The sequence below is a fragment of the Hemitrygon akajei genome, chromosome 1, assembly GCF_048418815.1.
Source record: "Hemitrygon akajei chromosome 1, sHemAka1.3, whole genome shotgun sequence".
In the NCBI taxonomy this organism is placed as follows: Eukaryota; Metazoa; Chordata; class Chondrichthyes; order Myliobatiformes; family Dasyatidae; genus Hemitrygon; species Hemitrygon akajei.
The window spans coordinates 187,435,914-187,453,541 of NC_133124.1; the positions used below are offsets into that span (position 1 = coordinate 187,435,914).

The 17,628-nt window shown below is 42.6% G+C and overlaps 1 protein-coding gene across 1 annotated transcript in view; it reads left to right on the forward strand.

The window, feature by feature from the left end:
- The window catches only part of LOC140733327 (tumor necrosis factor receptor superfamily member 10B-like), a 59,033-nt gene that overhangs the window by 34,880 nt on the left and 6,525 nt on the right, over nucleotides 1-17,628 (forward strand). The window contains exons 7-8 of the mRNA XM_073056522.1: nucleotides 9,878-9,925; nucleotides 14,191-14,231. Of these exons, the coding sequence (XP_072912623.1) occupies nucleotides 9,878-9,925; nucleotides 14,191-14,231 (89 nt within the window). The remainder of the gene's footprint in view (nucleotides 1-9,877; nucleotides 9,926-14,190; nucleotides 14,232-17,628) is intronic.

A 17,628-nucleotide genomic window follows, 5' to 3' on the forward strand; every position in this document is an offset into this window, starting at 1 on the left:
TTTTAAGACCGCCGGTGAGGCTGACCCATACATAACACATCCATAATCAAAAAAAAAGTTCTGATTAGAGCAATATACACTTGTTAAAGTGACCTCCTACTCACACCCCAATCACACCCAACCAAGCACCTGGGCACACGTAACGGTTTTTACACGTCTCTAGAATTTTATTCACACACACCTTCCATGTTTTGAGTCTACCCACGTATCTAGAAGCTTCGCCACTTGCTTAAGAGATTTACCACATAACTTGAGATGCAGTGTTCCTTTTAGAAAAAAACAAAGAGCTTGAGTCTTTGCAGTAGAAATTTTTAAAACCCCCGCCAGCACCCCCATTGCTCTACTTCAGGGGTTTTTAATGCAATGAGCCCCTACCAGTAACCGAGGGGTCCACGACCCCAGACTGGGAACCCCTGTGTCTACTTTATTAACAGCTGTGTGCATGGTCCTAACTACATAACGTGTATCCCAGCCTCTCCTCCACTCTGCACCGTCATCAGCAGATAATGATTTGAAAACGTCTGAGCCAGCATCTACGAAAATGCATTTAATCATAAAGTTAAAAAAGGAGCGGACTACATGCTCCCCGTGGAGCCCCATTCTCTGTCTCGTACTCCTTGGAGAAAGTTGTTCCCTCCCTAACTTGTATCTTCCTATCACAACAAATCTTGAATCTAATTAAACCCATCGCCTTTTCCAGTTCAAGCAGCAACCCTTGTGTCCATAACGTAACAGAAACTTCCACTTCATCAAAAAAACTGCCACCGCTGATTCTTTATTAACTTGGCCTTACGAATATCAGGTTCCAGGCTTCAGATGGTCATTCTCCCTTTATGAAATTCAGATTGGTTTACAGCAATTTTCTATTACTTTCTACAAAATCAGAAAGCTTTGCTATAACCATTCATCTCGTTATCCTACATGCATGTGAGATTAGTGACATAGGCCTATACCTGGAAGGATCTGATTGATCCTTAATTGGGATCAATATCGGGATAACTACCTCTAATTTCCAAGAAGCAGGGAGTCGCCTTTAACCCATATTGTATTAAAGAATTTCAAAGCCACGTGAGTTTCGGATCTGATAACCGTGTAAACACATTATAACAAATATCATCTTTCCCAGGTGTTGTCTGACCGGCACTATTAAGTTCAGACAATGTAAATTCACATCATGCCCAGTCTACACTTTGAGAAGATCTGCTACTCAATCCTCAATTTGGAAATAACGTTCCAAAAAGTGTGGGGACCCTTTTCCTGAATATTTTCAAAGTTCCCAGCCAGACTAAAGGTCCATTCTCTCTCCCTTTCCTCAGTACCTAAATCCCTGACCTCCAGCATTTTCCAGTAAAACTCTTCAGACTCAGATTTGTTATACAACAGCCTATGTATTGGAAAAATACACCTTCTCAATACCAATGCAGCTCTGTGGGGACAAAGGTTCTGTTTAACCCTTTTTTGTCAATGCATTGATGACTTGGAGTTGGGGACTGGGAGGGGTGGGGTGATAATGTTTGTACTCTGAGTGCATCTCTTTCATGAATGTGAATTGTACATTTGTTATGCACTGCACAATTCTCCTTTACACTATATTCTCTTTATTTAAAATAAAACAATAAAAATATTGTTGAAAGACAATGTAAATTCAGCTTCCAAGCCAGGAACTGGAACATTCTGTTTTCCTTCTCAGCAATCTAAGGATTGTTTGCTAAAACTTTTTCTGTAAGACTCTCCCTACTTAAATTGGCCAAATATTTTCACTGCCATGTATGTTTGCTTGCTAGCACTTCTGCTTTTTCAGAGTCAGTAATTGCAACTGTCTCCCCACCCTACAAAACCGGTAATGCCTCAAGTTTTCTAACCCCTCCCATTTTCTGTATTATACCCCAAACTTCCCTGCCCTGGATCTCTTTCCTAATACTATCACAGTACGTTCTCCAATACTTTATATTTTGCCTTTCTCATTACTCTTGTAACTATGGCTTGAGCTCTTTCACGTTGTGTGGAAGATGACTGGACTGCCTAACTTTCCTCAAGTTTTATTCTGCCCCTTCACAGCTCTTTTACATTCATCTGCCCACCAGAGAACATCTGCCCTTTGATCATCTCCTCACGGGCTGGGCATTGATTCCTTAGCTATTGGTTTGAGTGCAGAACCAAGGTACTATCTCTCAGCTTGAAATCCTCCAAAACCAAATGATCAGGAAATCTGCCTTCACATAAATCAACAAATGCATCCCAATTTGCCTTTTTAAAATTCCATCTGGGGATATGAGAACCTCTCCTCTTCCCATTGTGCTGACAATGGGGAAAGGATCACTCCCCACTGTTATGTCATGATACACTTTCCAGTTACACATACCTGATCTATCCTCAGAAACCAGCTTAAGGTCAACACCAGAAACTGTTCTATTAACTTGTGCTCCTACCGTCATCCAAACTTTTTTCTTCCAGAAAGTGTCCCTTTCACATTTATGTCACTGCAACTCCATATAGTACCATGCTTTGAAATCCCCACATCATTTAACCTAATTTTTCCCCCATTTCCACTGCTGTTTCCAATATATCAAGTGTCATATTTCCAAGGGTTATAAAAATTAACTCTACTATTCTTTCCCCCAATTTCAACCGTAATTGACTCAAACACCTTCAATTTCCATAATGATGTGCTGTCTCATTTTAACAAGGATGGTCTCTCGTCCATTATCCATTTTCCAGTTGCATCTTACATCAATGTAACCTAGTATCTTAAAACTTTGACAAGGGTTAGACAACTCAAATTCTGACAGTGAACCTTGACCCCTACAATGCACAGGACTGGGAAATGATAACTCCCCATTCAGTCAGTCATGACATCCCATCTACCAAGACCAGCAAGTGGAGCAGAGATAAGAGTTGAGTCCAGACAAGAGCCCCCAACTTTGGCAATGTCCTTCCTTGACGGTCTTCCATCATTTAAACAAATTAAACCACATTCTTTCAGAAACTCCTCTACTACTGCCCCATTAGCATCCTCTACTACTGCCCCATTAGCATCCTGTACTACTGCCCCATTAGCATCCTGTACTACTGCACCATTAGCATCCTGTACTACTGCACCATTAGCATCCTGTACTACTGCACCATTAGCATCCTGTACTACTGCCCCATTAACATCCTGTACTACTGCACCATTAGCATCCTGTACTACTGCCCCATTAGCATCCTCTACTACTGCCCCATTAGCATCCTCTACTACTGCCCCATTAGCATCCTGTACTACTGCCCCATTAACATCCTGTGCTACTGCACCATTAACATCCTGTGCTACTGCCCCATTAACATCCTGTGCTACTGCCCCATTAACATCCTGTGCTACTGCACCATTAACATCCTGTGCTACTGCCCCATTAACATCCTGTGCTACTGCACCATTAACATCCTGTGCTACTGCACCATTAACATCCTGTGCTACTGCCCCATTAGCATCCTGTGCTACTGCACCATTAGCATCCTGTACTACTGCACCATTAGCATCCTGTACTACTGCCCTGCAAACCACTATGCATTAATCTATGAACACTTGATCTATGTCCCTTATCATGTTGTACACCTCTTCCAAGTCACACCTCATCCTCCCTCCATCCAAAGAGAAAATCCCTGGATGTTGTTAAAGTTTAACGATTTACAGCAGCATCTCCAACGTCTTATTGTCTTCTGGCTTTATTTGATTGAACTCCTAATCCCCAAATTAAAGTCAGCCCCTTATTCTGAAACAATAACAAGCTTTCAGTATTAACCTTGTTCAGCTTCCTCAAAGTCAGGTGCTCAGTGAGATCGCCTCTCAGCTCAATGTCCACAAATCCAGTCAGCTCATGAAATGAGATTTTAGTTCCCAGTGACGTCAGACTAAAAGCACAACAGCTCAAATCACCGAAGCCCTGTATAGATGTAAAAAGACTTCTGTGTTCCTTTCTCTTTTAAATTACTTGCCGTACCTGGTATTAACTTTGTGTTTCATGTACCAGCTTGCCTAAATCCTTTTGTATAACAGAAGTCTATTGTCTCTTCGCATTTAGACATTACACTGCTCTTTTTTTGCTTCCTGCTAAAGTTCAAAGTAAATTTATTATCAAAGTATGTATATGTTATCATTTACTACCCCGAAAATCATTGTCTTCGAGCAAAGAACTGTGATAGAATCGATTGACTGTTTTATAGTCGACCCTTGACTTTTATGTAATGTTCAGAAATGTGAGTATGATGCGATTGCTATTTCTGATCATGCTCCTTTAAATTTAATATTTGAATTGAAAGATGTTGTTTCTACCAGACCATTTTGGCATTTTCCAGACTATTTATTACAAAATGCAGAATTTGTTGAGTTTATTGAAACTCAGATAAAAGAGTTCTTTCTCTTTAATAATATAGGAAACGTCTCCAAGTTACTAATTTGGGATACATTTGAAAGCTTATTTACGTGGTCAGATTATATCGTATATAGCTAAATTGAAGAAGCAAACAAGAATGGAATTAGATATAATTTCTAAACAAATTAAAGAATTGGATAACATTAATGCAATCTCTCCAAATGCTGTTTCACTTAAAAGGAGAGTAGAACTATAATCACAGTATAACTTATTACTAACATATCCTATTGAAGGATATTTGCTTAAATTGAAAAGTCAATTATATATCTCTGGGGATAAAAATAATAAGCTCTTAGCTTCCCAACTAAGAGCAGTTAGAGCTAAAAGACAAATTTTAAAGATTCGTAAAAACAATGGAGATATAGTAAGTAACTATGAGGATATTAATAATACTTTTCAAGATTTTTATTCTGATCCTTATAGATCTCAATTTCCTGCATATTCCTCCAAAATGGAAGCTTTTTTTTACATAAGATTAAATTTCCACAAATTTCTGATGAAGAATCGGTTGAAAAATCTGCACGCAAAGACTGACAAGCAAGCAATGTGTAAAAGCAGACAAACTGTGCAAATACAAAAAAAATAACAATTACTTACACAGGCACAATCAAAAATCTGGCTTTATAATACAAACTCTTAAATGAAATCACATCTTACTAATAATACAAGCCCGATCTAGCTTTAGAGTCAAAATCCCACAAATTATATTCTGACCGATCAGTTATTACAGATGGGACAATCTATAATAACTGTCCAGATATAATAATACAGGATGAATATAACTCGGAGTCCTGCCATGTGCAGAAGTTCGCTGATGACACGGCCATAGTGGGGTGTGTCAGGAATGGACAGGAGGAGGAGTATAGGAAACTGATACAGGACTTTGTGATATGGTGCAACTCAAACTACCTGCATCTCAATATCACCAAGACCAAGGAGATGGTGGTGGACTTTAGGAGATCTAGGCCTCATATGGAGCCAGTGATCATTAATGGAGAATGTGTGGAGCAGGTTAAGACCTACAAGTATCTGGGAGTACAGTTAGACGAGAAGCTAGACTGGACTGCCAACACAGATGCCTTGTGCAGGAAGGCACAGAGTCGACTGTACTTCCTTAGAAGGTTGGCGTCATTCAATGTCTGTAGTGAGATGCTGAAGATGTTCTATAGGTCAGTTGTGGAGAGCGCCCTCTTCTTTGTGGTGGCGTGTTGGGGAGGAAGCATTAAGAAGAGGGACGCCTCACGTCTTAATAAGCTGGTAAGGAAGGCGGGCTCTGTCGTGGGCAAAGTACTGGAGAGTTTAACATCGGTAGCTGAGCGAAGGGCGCTGAGTAGGCTACGGTCAATTATGGATAACTCTGAACATCCTCTACATAGCACCATCCAGAGACAGAGAAGCAGTTTCAGCGACAGGTTACTATCGATGCAATGCTCCTCAGACAGGATGAAGAGGTCAATACTCCCCAATGCCATTAGGCTTTACAATTCTACCGCCAGGACTTAAGAACTTTTTAAAAGCTATTATTAATGCTTTTTGAGATAGTGATTTAGATGCATATCATATTTTTTACTGAGTTAAGTATTGTATGTAATTAGTTTTGCTACAACAAGTGTATGGGACATTGGAAAAAAGTTGAATTTCCCCATGGGGATGAATAAAGTATCTATCTATCTATCTATAAGCAAGTACAAATTAATTAATAGATATGTCATTCCAAACACACCTAACTTACAGAAATCAGTAAGTGAAAAGACACCAGAAATGTGCTGAATTAAAAGAGGAAATTGAAGGACTTTGGAACATGAACAAGGTATACGTTGTCGTGGCAGTAAATCTACAACTGATATCTTCCCAAAGTCACTACACAACAGCATTAAATGATTAGGGCTACACTGTGCTATCTCTGAAAATCTTCAGAAAGCCACAATACTAAACACTACTAGAATAGTCAATTGACAAATGAGTGTGCTTGGCTCTGCCCGTATCTCAGGTTTTACCAGCTTGAGCTGGGGAAAAAGTAATACTGTTGTGGCCCACAGCAAATGTCCTCATCTGATTTTTTTTCTTTTTCCCCCAGTCACTAATCCTTTCCCTCTCTGTGAACATTTTGTGCCATCTTCACTCCTTTGATTTTATATTCAATTTTATTTTGAGATAAAAATAGGCCAAAGGAGCTGAATTCCACCCACGTGACCAATTAGCCTACTAACCTGATTGTAATGTGGGACAACACACACAAAATGCTGGTGGAACGCAGCAGGCCAGGCAGCATCTGTTGCGTTCCACCAGCATTTTGTGTGTGTTGCTTGAACTTCCAGTATCTGCAGATTTCCTCGTCTTTGTAATGTGGGGTAAACTGGAGCCCCCCAGAGGAAACCCAGGTGGTCACAAACTCCTTGTGGGCCTAAGCTTAAGTTGAGAGGGGGGAGGTTTAAAGGGAGTCTGGGGGATACATTTTTCACAGGGTCTGGAATTAGCTGCCCGAGGATGAAGTGACAACTTCCACATTGAAGAGGCACCTTGAATAAGCAGGGCATGGAGGAATGAGGGAATTGAACCCGGTTTGTCAGTGCTGTAACAGCGTTACACTATTCCCACCCCATTGTAGCGCTGATCATTAGTGAGAGGAATCTCCTGAGTGCTGGAGGGGGGGGCACTGATGTATTTATTACATAGTATTAACCACCGAATTAGCTTATCCCACCTTGAGAGATGTGAGGACCTGCACTCCATGTTGTGTAAAGGCGTGAAGCTAACTGCCTCCCACCTCCTCTCTGTATTTCTTCACCTTATTGAGAAATGTAGGTTGGAAGCAGAACTTGGACGAATATGAAGTGGTAAAGCAGGCAGGATATATACAGTGAACAGCAGGGCATGTTTTCAAACAGAAAGACCTCGGGGGTTTATTTCTCCTCTGGGTTCAATTTTGTCGCTTGTATGAAAGGAATTTGGGCGTACCTGCAATCTAGTGATCATAATTCCATTTGTTTCAAGATATTTAGCCTTCATCAACCATGAGTTTAAGAGCCGAGGGGTAACGTTGCAGCTATATAGGACCCTGGTCAGACTTGACTGGAGTACTGTGCTCAGTTCTGGTTGTCTCACTACAGGAAGGATGTGGAAACCATAGAAAGGGTGCAGAGGAGATTTACAAGGATGTTGCCTGGATTGGGGAGCATGCCTTATGAAAATAGGTTGAGTGAACTCGGCCTTTTCTCCTTGGAGCGACGGAGGATGAGAGGTGACCTGATGGAGGTGTATAAGATGATGAGAGGCATCGATCGTGTGGATAGCCAGAGCTTTTTCCCAGGACTGAAATGGCTAGCATGAGAGGACACAGTTTTAATGTGCTTGGAAGTAGGTACAGAGGAGATGTCAGGGGTAAGTTTTTTTACGCAGAGAGTGGTGAGTGCATGGAATGGGCTGCCGATGACGGTAGTGGGGGCGGATACAATAGGGTCTTTTTAGAGTCTCCTGGATAGGTACATGGAGCTTAGAAAAATAGAGGACTGTAGGTAACACTAGGTAAAGTAAGTACATGTTCGGCACACCATTGTGGGCCGAAGGGCCTGTATTGCGCTGTAGGTATTGTGCTGTTTCTATAATTGTGCAGAAGGATATGTCTGGTCCTCGGGTTAAGATTATTGGCTGGAGAAAGCCCAGTTTTCTTTGATGACATCAGAGAGGGTCTGGTAAGTGTTATTGGGACAGGCTGTTTTCTGGCAATGCAATTCTTGGTAAACGAGAGGCTTACAAAAGTGAAACTGTGAGTGCATTGGGCAGTGTAAAGACCTTGATGTACAAGTAGATAGTTCTCTGAAGGTAGACATATGGTATGCTTACGTTCATTGACAGGGGTATTGAGTGTGAGAATTGGGATGATGTTATAGTTGTACAAAGCTTAGAATATTGTGTGCAGTTCTGGTTGACACTCTAGGAACAATGTGATTAAGGAAGAGAGGGTGTGGAAGAGATTCACAGTGATGTTGTCTGGATTGAAGGACTTCAGTTTCAGTAAAGATTGGTAACCCTGAAGAGAATTAGACTGACAGGTGACGTGACAGAGTTCTATTAAATTATGACAGACACTGATGGAGTTGGTCGCCATGTCTCCTTGATAGGGGTGTCTTCAACTACAGGGCCTAAGCTTAAGTTGAGAGGGAGGAGGTTTGAAGGGAATCTGAGGGGTACATTTTTCACAGAGTCTGGAATTAGCTGCCCAAGGAGGAAGTGGCAACTTCCACATTGAAGAGGCACCTTGAATAAGCAGGGCATGGAGGAATGGGGAAGTAATATAACAGAGTGGGGTTGGTGCAGGTGAGCGTGGCAGGTCAGTATGGATGCACTGGGCTGAAGGGTCTGCCTTTATATTGTACTCTGTAAGTAACTGAGGTACCCATCCTGGAAGCATCCCTCAAAGTACAATTTATAAACCAAAAAGGAGTAATTTTTCCTGACTTCCCACTTTTTTGTTAGTCAGTTCCCATTCACACTAACATATTCTCTCCACTGTCAGGAACTCGCACCTAACATAAAAACTTTTTGTTACATCTTATTCAGCGTCTTCTGTAATTGCAAATACTCTGCACCTGTTAGTGCCCCCTTATTCATCTACTTAAAGAACTGTACTAAATGTGGCAAACATGATTTCCCTACTGACCAATTCTGACCACATATTCTCTGTTTGGGTTTGGACCCAAAGATCCCTCTCTTTCTCCACACTGTTTAAACAAATCCCTTTATCCTGCCTTTAAGTTTGACCTTCTGAAGTGCATCGCTTCACACTTCTCCAATGTTTAATTATTTGGGTTTGTGACGCTGAGTTTGGGACTAATGTAGAATTGTGCATGAAAGGGGCCCCCTACAACCGTGCGGTATTTCGCCGCTGCAGATCCTTTGACAATCTGCCCTGCCCGACCAACAATGCGAACTGCTCAGACAGACGCAGCCTCCCCCCCCAGGGTCAGCGCCTACCATTACGGTAATCTCTCAAGAACACCCACAGATCCTCGGGCAGTTCAGTGGCCTTATGCAGTGGCCTCTGCCCGTGAAACCGGAACCACGGTGCGTTGCGTATATCCAGCTTCGTGGCACGGTGGCGTAGCGGCCAGCGTAACCCTTCCCAGCGCCGGCGATCGTGATCGGGTTTCGATTCCCGGCGCTGCCTGTAAGGAGTTTGCACGTTCTCCCCGCGACCGCGTGAGTTTCCTCCCGGTGCTCCGGTTTCCTCCCACAGTCCAAAGATTTTTGGGGTTAGTGAGTTGTGGGCATGCGATGTTTGTGCCGGGCACACGGCGACACTTAGCGGGCTGCCCCCCGCCCCTCCTCGGACTGTGTTGGTCGCTAACACAAACGACCCATTTCACTGCGTGTTTTGATGTACATTTAACTAATAAATTTGTGCTCGCCGAGCGGCTCGATGTGACGTCGCCAGCTTTTTAACGAAGACTTTCCTTTGTTTTCTGCAGAGATAATGAGGAAGATTAATAGCTGCTTGTACAAAAGGGATTCGGCAGGTAAGGGAAGAATGGCCAGAGAGTGAAACCGTGCTGGGACAGTGTAGATGCCCTCAAAGGGCAATCCCAGAGTCTTTCTATTGTATTATTAAACACTAATAAAAATCCTTTATTACTTTTTAATTGTTCATTATAACACGCCTTTTCTCTCCTGGGCCACTTATAAACAATAAAGAGGCAAATGAGGAAGCTGGTGGAAGAAGCTCTAACGACCCAGAGGAAGAGCACTCAGACTGGCCAGGACCCAAACCAGGATCCCTGGCACTGGAACCAGCAGAACCTGGGTCCCCAGAGCAGAGAGTAGCGGCAAGACCTGCTGCATTGTTTACTGCCCCCATCCCCAGAAGCCTCCTTTCAGTCTAGATAAGCGGCCTCAATCGAAGACACTTACTGTCCATTTCCCACCACTGATGTCCTCAAAGGGCATCTTCCAGCTTCTGGTTTGTTGTTCCACTGTGGAGGTCTCCATCAGTGTCCTGAGATAAAACAGTCTTATTAGGCCTGTCCAGGGAACCGTTCCAGTGGTAGACTGTGGTGTACAGGTGGCCCCCGTTTTTCTGACAGCTCGCTGTTACGAAAGACCTACATTAGTACCTGTTTTCGCTCACCAAAGAGGATTTTCGCTTTTACGAAAAAAAGATGCCCATTTTATACGTGTGTTTACCCCGTAAACTACCATGAAAGACTACCATGACTGTGAGGCCTTGTGCGGGCAGTTGTGTGAGCATGCGTGTACGTGCGTACGTATGCATGTACATGCGTACATATACGTGTACGTGCCAATTCTTTTTCTCCAAACCCATTTTGGTTTGCTGTCTTCCCAATTCTGATAAGTGAAATTACACCATGCATACAATATTTCTACTTTATATAGACTGTGTATTTATCATATCATTCCTGTTTTTACTACAATGCCCTAGGGGGAGCGTTTGCTACTGCTGTTCAGGAGGCTTTAAACTAATGTGGCAGGGGGATGGGAACAAGTGCAGAGAGACAGAGGGGTGTAAAATGAGGGTAGAAGCAAAAAGTAGTAAGGTGAAAAGTAAAAGTGGCAGGCAGACAAATCCAGGGCAAAAAGCAAAAAGAGCCACTTTTCAACATAATTGTATAAGGGCTAAGAGTGTTGTAAAAACAAGCCTGAAGGCTTTGTGTGTCAATATGAGGAGCATTCGTAACAAGGTGGATGAATTGAATGTGCAGATAGTTATTGATGAATATGATATAGTTGGGATCACAGAGACATGGCTCCAGGGTGACCAAGGATGGGAGCTCAACATCCAGGGATATTCAATATTCAGGAGGGGTAGACAGGAAAGAAAAGGAGGTGGGGTAGTGTTGCTGGTTAGAGAGGAGATTAACGCAATAGAAAGGAAGGACATTAGCCTGGAGGATGTGGAATCGATATGGGTAGAGCTGCATAACACTAAGGGGCAGAAAACGCTGGTGGGAGTTGTGTACAGGCCACCTAACAGTAGTAGCAAGGTTGGGGATGGCATTAAACAGGAAATTAGAAATGCGTGCAATAAAGGAACAGTAGTTATAATGGGTGACTTCAATCTACATATAGATTGGGTGAACCAAATTGGTAAGGGTGCTGAGGAAGAGGATTTCTTGGAATGTATGCGGGATGGTTTTCTGAACCAACATGTTGGGGAACCAACTAGAGAGCAGGCCATTCTAGATTGGGTATTGAACAATGAGGAAGGGTTAGTTAGCAATCTTGTCATGTGAGGCCCCTTGGGTAAGAGTGACCATAATATTGTGGAATTCTTCATTAAGATGGAGAGTGACATAGTTAATTCAGAAACAAAGGTTCTGAACTTAAAGAAGGGTAACTTTGAAGGTATGAGACATGAATTAGCTAAGATAGACTGGCAAATGATACTTAAAGGGTTGACGGTGGATATGCATGGATGAACTACAACAATTGTTCATCCCAGTTTGGCAAAAGAATAAACCAGGGAAGGTAGTGCACCCGTGGCTGACAAGGGAAATTAGGGATAGTATCAAGTCCAAAGAAGAAACATATAAATTAGCAAAAAAAAGTGGCACACCTGAGGACTGGGAGAAATTCAGAGACCAGCAGAGGAGGACAAAGGGCTTAATTAGGAAAGGGAAAAAAGATTATGAGAGAAAGCTGGCAGGGAACATAAAAACTGACTGTAAAAGCTTTTATAGATACGTGAAAAGAAAAAGATTGGTCAAGACAAATGTAGGTCCTTTACAGTCAGAAACAGGTGAATTGATCATAGGGAACAAAGACATGGCAGACCAATTGAATAACTACTTTGGTTCTGTCTTCACTAAGGAGGACATAAATAATCTTCTGGAAATAGTAAGGGACCGAGGGTCTAGTGAAATGGAGGAACTGAGGGAAATACATGTTAGTAGGGAAGTGGTGTTAGGTAAACTGAAGGGATTAAAGGCAAATAAATCCCCAGGGCCAGATGGTCTGCATCCCAGAGTGCTTAAGGAAGTAGCCCAAGAAATAGTGGATGCATTGGTGATAATTTTTCAAAACTCCTTAGATTCTGGATTAGTTCCTGAGGATTGGAGGGTGGCTAATGTAACCCCACTTTTTAAAAAAGGAGGGAGAGAGAAAACGGGGAATTATAGACCGGTGAGTCTGACATCTGTGGTGGGGAAAATGCTAGAGCTGGTTATCAAAGATATGATAACAGCACATTTGGAAAGAGGTGAAATCATCGGACAAAGTCAGCATGGATTTGTGAAAGGAAAATCATGTCTGATGAATCTTATAGAATTTGGCTTGGATAGGTTAGGTGAGTGGGCAAATTCATGGCAGATGCAATTTAATGTGGATAAATGTGAGGTTATCCACTTTGGTTGCAAGAACAGGAAAACAGATTATTATCTGAATGGTGGCCGATTAGGAAAAGGGGAGGTGCAACGAGACCTGGGTGTCATTGTACACCAGTCATTGAAGGTGGGCATGCAGGTACAGCAGGTGGTGAAAAAGGCAAATGGTATGTTGGCATTCATAGCAAAAGGATTTGAGTACAGGAGCAGGGAGGTTCTACTGCAGTTGTACAAGGCCTTGGTGAGACCGCACCTAGAGTATTGTGTGCAATTTTGGTCCCCTAATCTGAGGAAAGACATTCTTGCCATAGAGGGAGTACAAAGAAGGTTCACCAGATTGATTCCCGGGATGGCAGGACTTTCATATGAAGAAAGACTGGATCAACTAGGCTTATACTCACTAGAATTTAGAAGATTGAGGGGGGATCTTATTGAAACGTATAAAATTCTAAAGGGATTGGACAGGCTGGATGCAGGAAGATTGTTTCCGATGTTGGGGAAGTCTGGAACGAGGGTCACAGTTTAAGGATAAAGGGGAAGCCTTTTAGGACCGAGATGAGGAAAAACTTCTTCACACAGAGAGTGGTGAATCTGTGGAATTCTCTGCCACAGGAAACAGTTGAGGCCGGTTCATTGGCTATATTTAAGAGGAAGTTAGATATGGCCCTTGTGGCTAAAGGGATCAGGGGGTATGGAGAGAAAGCAGGTACAGGGTTCTGAGTTGGATGATCAGCCATGATCATACTGAATGGCGGTGCAGGCTTGAAGGGCCGAATGGCCTACTGCTGCACCTATTTTCTATGTTTCTATATGTTGGTGTTATTTTAGGTTTTATGTGTTATTTGGTATGATTTGGTAGGTTATTTTTTGGGTCTGGGAACACTCAAAAAATTTTCCCATATAAATTAATGGTAATTGCTTCTTCACTTTACGACATTTCAGCTTATGAAGGGTTTCATAGGAACGCTCTACCTTCAGGTTGGGGGGTGGGGGGGAACCTGTAATGAAAAAAACTAAGCAGCAGATGGCGGAAATACATTAAAAAAAAACATGTCCAGACTAACCTACCAGACTCGTCCCTGTGCTTTTGTAACTTCGATATTCTCCTGTCTATGATAACACTGTTTAATTTGCGATGCTGTGTGTACGTTCACAGGGAGAACATAGAATCTCCCCTGTCGAAGTTTGTATGTTCTCCCCGCCAACACATGGGTTTCTCCGGGTACTGTCACACTCCAAGGGGTTAGGGTTGGTGAGTAGTGGGCACGCTAAGTTGGCACTTGTGGAATGCTAAGCTGGCAGCGTGGGAATGCTACCACTGTAAATGGCATTAAGGCAGGTCCACAGAGCTAACGAAGGGTTTTTACTGTGGAATGTGTTAGATTTCCTGTTTATGAGCTTGTTTATTTTTATGTTGAGTGTAAAGTTGCCGTCGTCTTTTACAGATTCTGAACACCAAGCGGTGTGTGTAGCATCCTCTGAAACGGTAAGTAAATGGTTTAGGGAAGAATGGTCTGAATTAAATTGACTTTAATTCTTACATCCTTCATATAAGGAGTAAAAATCTTTATGTTACGTCTCGGTCTGAATGCGTAATTTATAGTAATTTGTAATGAATTGTATGTACAGTAAGATGTACAGCAGAACAGTTGATATAACACAGAAATACAGTTGTGTCAGCGTGAATTAATCAGTCTAATGGCCTGGTGGAAGAAGCTGTCCTGGAGCCTATTGTGAGGCCTAATTTGGAGTATTGTGTACAGTTTTGGTCAGCTACCTACAGGAAAGTTTCCTATTCTGTTGCCTTTGACGTGATAAGAGTGGGAGGGATGGGAGGTGGGGTGGTATTATCAGTCAGGGAAAATGTCACTTCAGTACTCAGTCAGGACAGACTGTAGAACTCGTCTAGTGAGGCGTTATGGTGGGACTGAGGATTAAGAAAAGTACGACCACATTAATGGGATTTCACTATAGACTACCCAATAGCCAGCAGGATTTAGAGGAGCAAATTCTTAGAGAGATTGCAGGCTGCTGCTAGAAAGCATAAGATTGTTCTAGTAAGTGATTTTAATTTTCCACATATTGACTGGGACTCCCACGCTGTAAAAGGGCTGGATGGGAGAGAGTTTGTCAAATGTGTTCAGGGAAGTCTTCTTTATCTCTTTTTTTGTAATTTATTTTTTATTGAAGTTTATCATCAAACGAACATTTCCATAAGATGTATTTCAGATACCGTACATATATATCATATATGTCATATATATACATATTTGTCACAAATCTCCACGTAATAATTAACTTATAGAAAGGAGAGGAAAGACCAATGGAAATAAGAAAACTATGTACAAAGTAGGGAGTGATCTTTTTTTTAACAACATATTGAAGTCTCCTTTATCAGTACGTAGAAGTCTGAACTGCAGAGAGTGTGATACTAGGTCTACTAGGGAATGAGACAGGGCAGGTGACAGGAGTTTGTGTAGAGGAACTCTTTACATCCAGTGATCATAATGCCGTTAGTTTCAAGGTAATTATGGGAAAGGACAGGGCTGGTCCTCGGGTTGAGATTCTCAATTGGAGAAAGACCTTTGGCAAGGTTCTGAATGTTTAAGAAGGTTCAGTTGCTTTGCATTTGAGATGAGGTAATAAATTGGACTGGACATTGGCTTCCCAAGAGAAGCTAGGGAGTGGTAGTAATGGTTGCCTGGCTGACTAGTAGTGTGCTGGGTGCTGTGTCTGTTGCTGTTTGTCATCTATATCAATGATCTGGATGATAATGTGGCTAACTGGATCAGCAAATTTGCTAATGACACCAGCTTTGATGGGTGTAGTGGACAGAGGCGCGTGTCCTAGTGGATAAGGCTAGTGATCTGAAGGTCACTGGTTCGAGCCTCAGCTGTGTTGTGTCCTTGAGCAAGGCGCTTAACAACACATTGCTCTGCGACAACACCGGTGCCAAGCTGCTTGGGTCCTAGTGCCCTTCCTTTGGACAACATTGGTGGCGTGGAGAGGGGAAGGCTTGCAGCTTGGGCAACTGCCGGTCTCCCATACAACCCTGCCCAGGCCTGCACCCTGGAAACCTTCCAAGGTGCAAATCCATGGTCTCACGAGACTAACAGATGCCTAAGAAGTGGACAGAGGAAAGACGATCAAAACTTGCAGCAGAATCTGCACCAGCTGGAAAAATGGCGGATGGAATTTAATGCAGACAAGTGTGAGGTGTTGCATATATATGTATATAAGACTTTTGCACGGTACTGTTGGTCTTGCACGGTGAACGGAAGGGCACTGAGGAGTGTGGCAGAACAGGTGGACCTGGAACCCAGGTCCATAATTCCTTGAAATTGATACCTCAGGTAGACAGGGTCATAAAGAAAGATTTTGGCACATTGGCCTTCATGAATCGATGTATCATGAAGACTTTGTGATATGGTGCAACTCAAACTTCCTGCGTCTCAATATCACCAAGACCAAGGAGATGGTGGTGGACTTTAGGTGATCTAGGCCTCATATGGAGCCAGTGATCATTAATGGAGAATGTGTGGAGCAGGTTAAGACCTACAAATATCTGGGAGTACAGTTAGACGAGAAGCTAGACTGGACTGCCAACACAGATGCCTTGTGCAGGAAGGCACAGAGTCGACTGTACTTCCTTAGAAGGTTGGCGTCATTCAATGTCTGTAGTGAGATGCTGAAGATGTTCTATAGGTCAGTTGTGGAGAGCGCCCTCTTCTTTGTGGTGGCGTGTTGGGGAGGAAGCATTAAGAAGAGGGACACCTCACGTCTTAATAAGCTGGTAAGGAAGGCGGGCTCTGTCGTGGGCAAAGTACTGGAGAGTTTAACATCGGTAGCTGAGCGAAGGGCGCTGAGTAGGCTACGGTCAATTATGGAAAACTCTGAACATCCTCTACATAGCACCATCCAGAGACAGAGAAGCAGTTTCAGCGACAGGTTACTATCGATGCAATGCTCCTCAGACAGGATGAAGAGGTCAATACTCCCCAATGCCATTAGGCTTTACAATTCTACCGCCAGGACTTAAGAACTTTTTAAAAGCTATTATTAATGCTTTTTGAGATAGTGATTTAGATGCATATCATATTTTTTTTTACTGAGTTAAGTGTTGTATGTAATTAGTTTTGCTACAACAAGTGTATGGGACATTGGAAAAAAAGTTGAATTTCCCCATGGGGATGAATAAAGTATCTATCTATCTATCTATCTATCTATCTATCGAGTACAGGAGTTGGGATATTATGTTGAAGTTGTATAAGGCATTGGTGAGGCCTAATTTGGAGTATTGTGTGCAGTTTTGGTCAATATTAATTTAACAATAAAAATGAAAGGGTATGGAAAAAAATTTACAAGGACGTTGGCATGACTTGAGGACCTGAGTTACAGGCAGGGTTGTATAGGTCAGGACTTCATTCCACTGAGTGGAAGAACGAGGGGAGATTTGATAGAAGTATGTGTAGTAGGCCTCCGTTAGTCTCGATAGACCATGGATTTGTACCTTGGAAAGTTTCCAGGGTGCAAGCCTGGGCAAGGTGTTTTTTAATGGAAGACCGGCAGTTGCCCAAGCTGCAATTTTCTCCCTCCACGCCACCGATGTCGTCCAAGGGAAGGGCATTAGGATAGAAGTAAACACAATTATGAGGGGTATAAATAGGGTAAGTACAAGCAGGCTTTTTCCACCGCGGCTGGGTGAGATGAGAACTAGGGATCATGGGTTGAGGGTGAAAATTGGAGTGTTTAAGAGGAACATGAGGGGGATCTTCTTCAGCCATAGAAGAGCTGGCAGTGAAAGTGGTGGATGTGGGTTTGATTTCAATATTTAAGATAGGTACATGGATGGGAGGGGTGTGCGTGGTCTGGGCGCAGGTCGA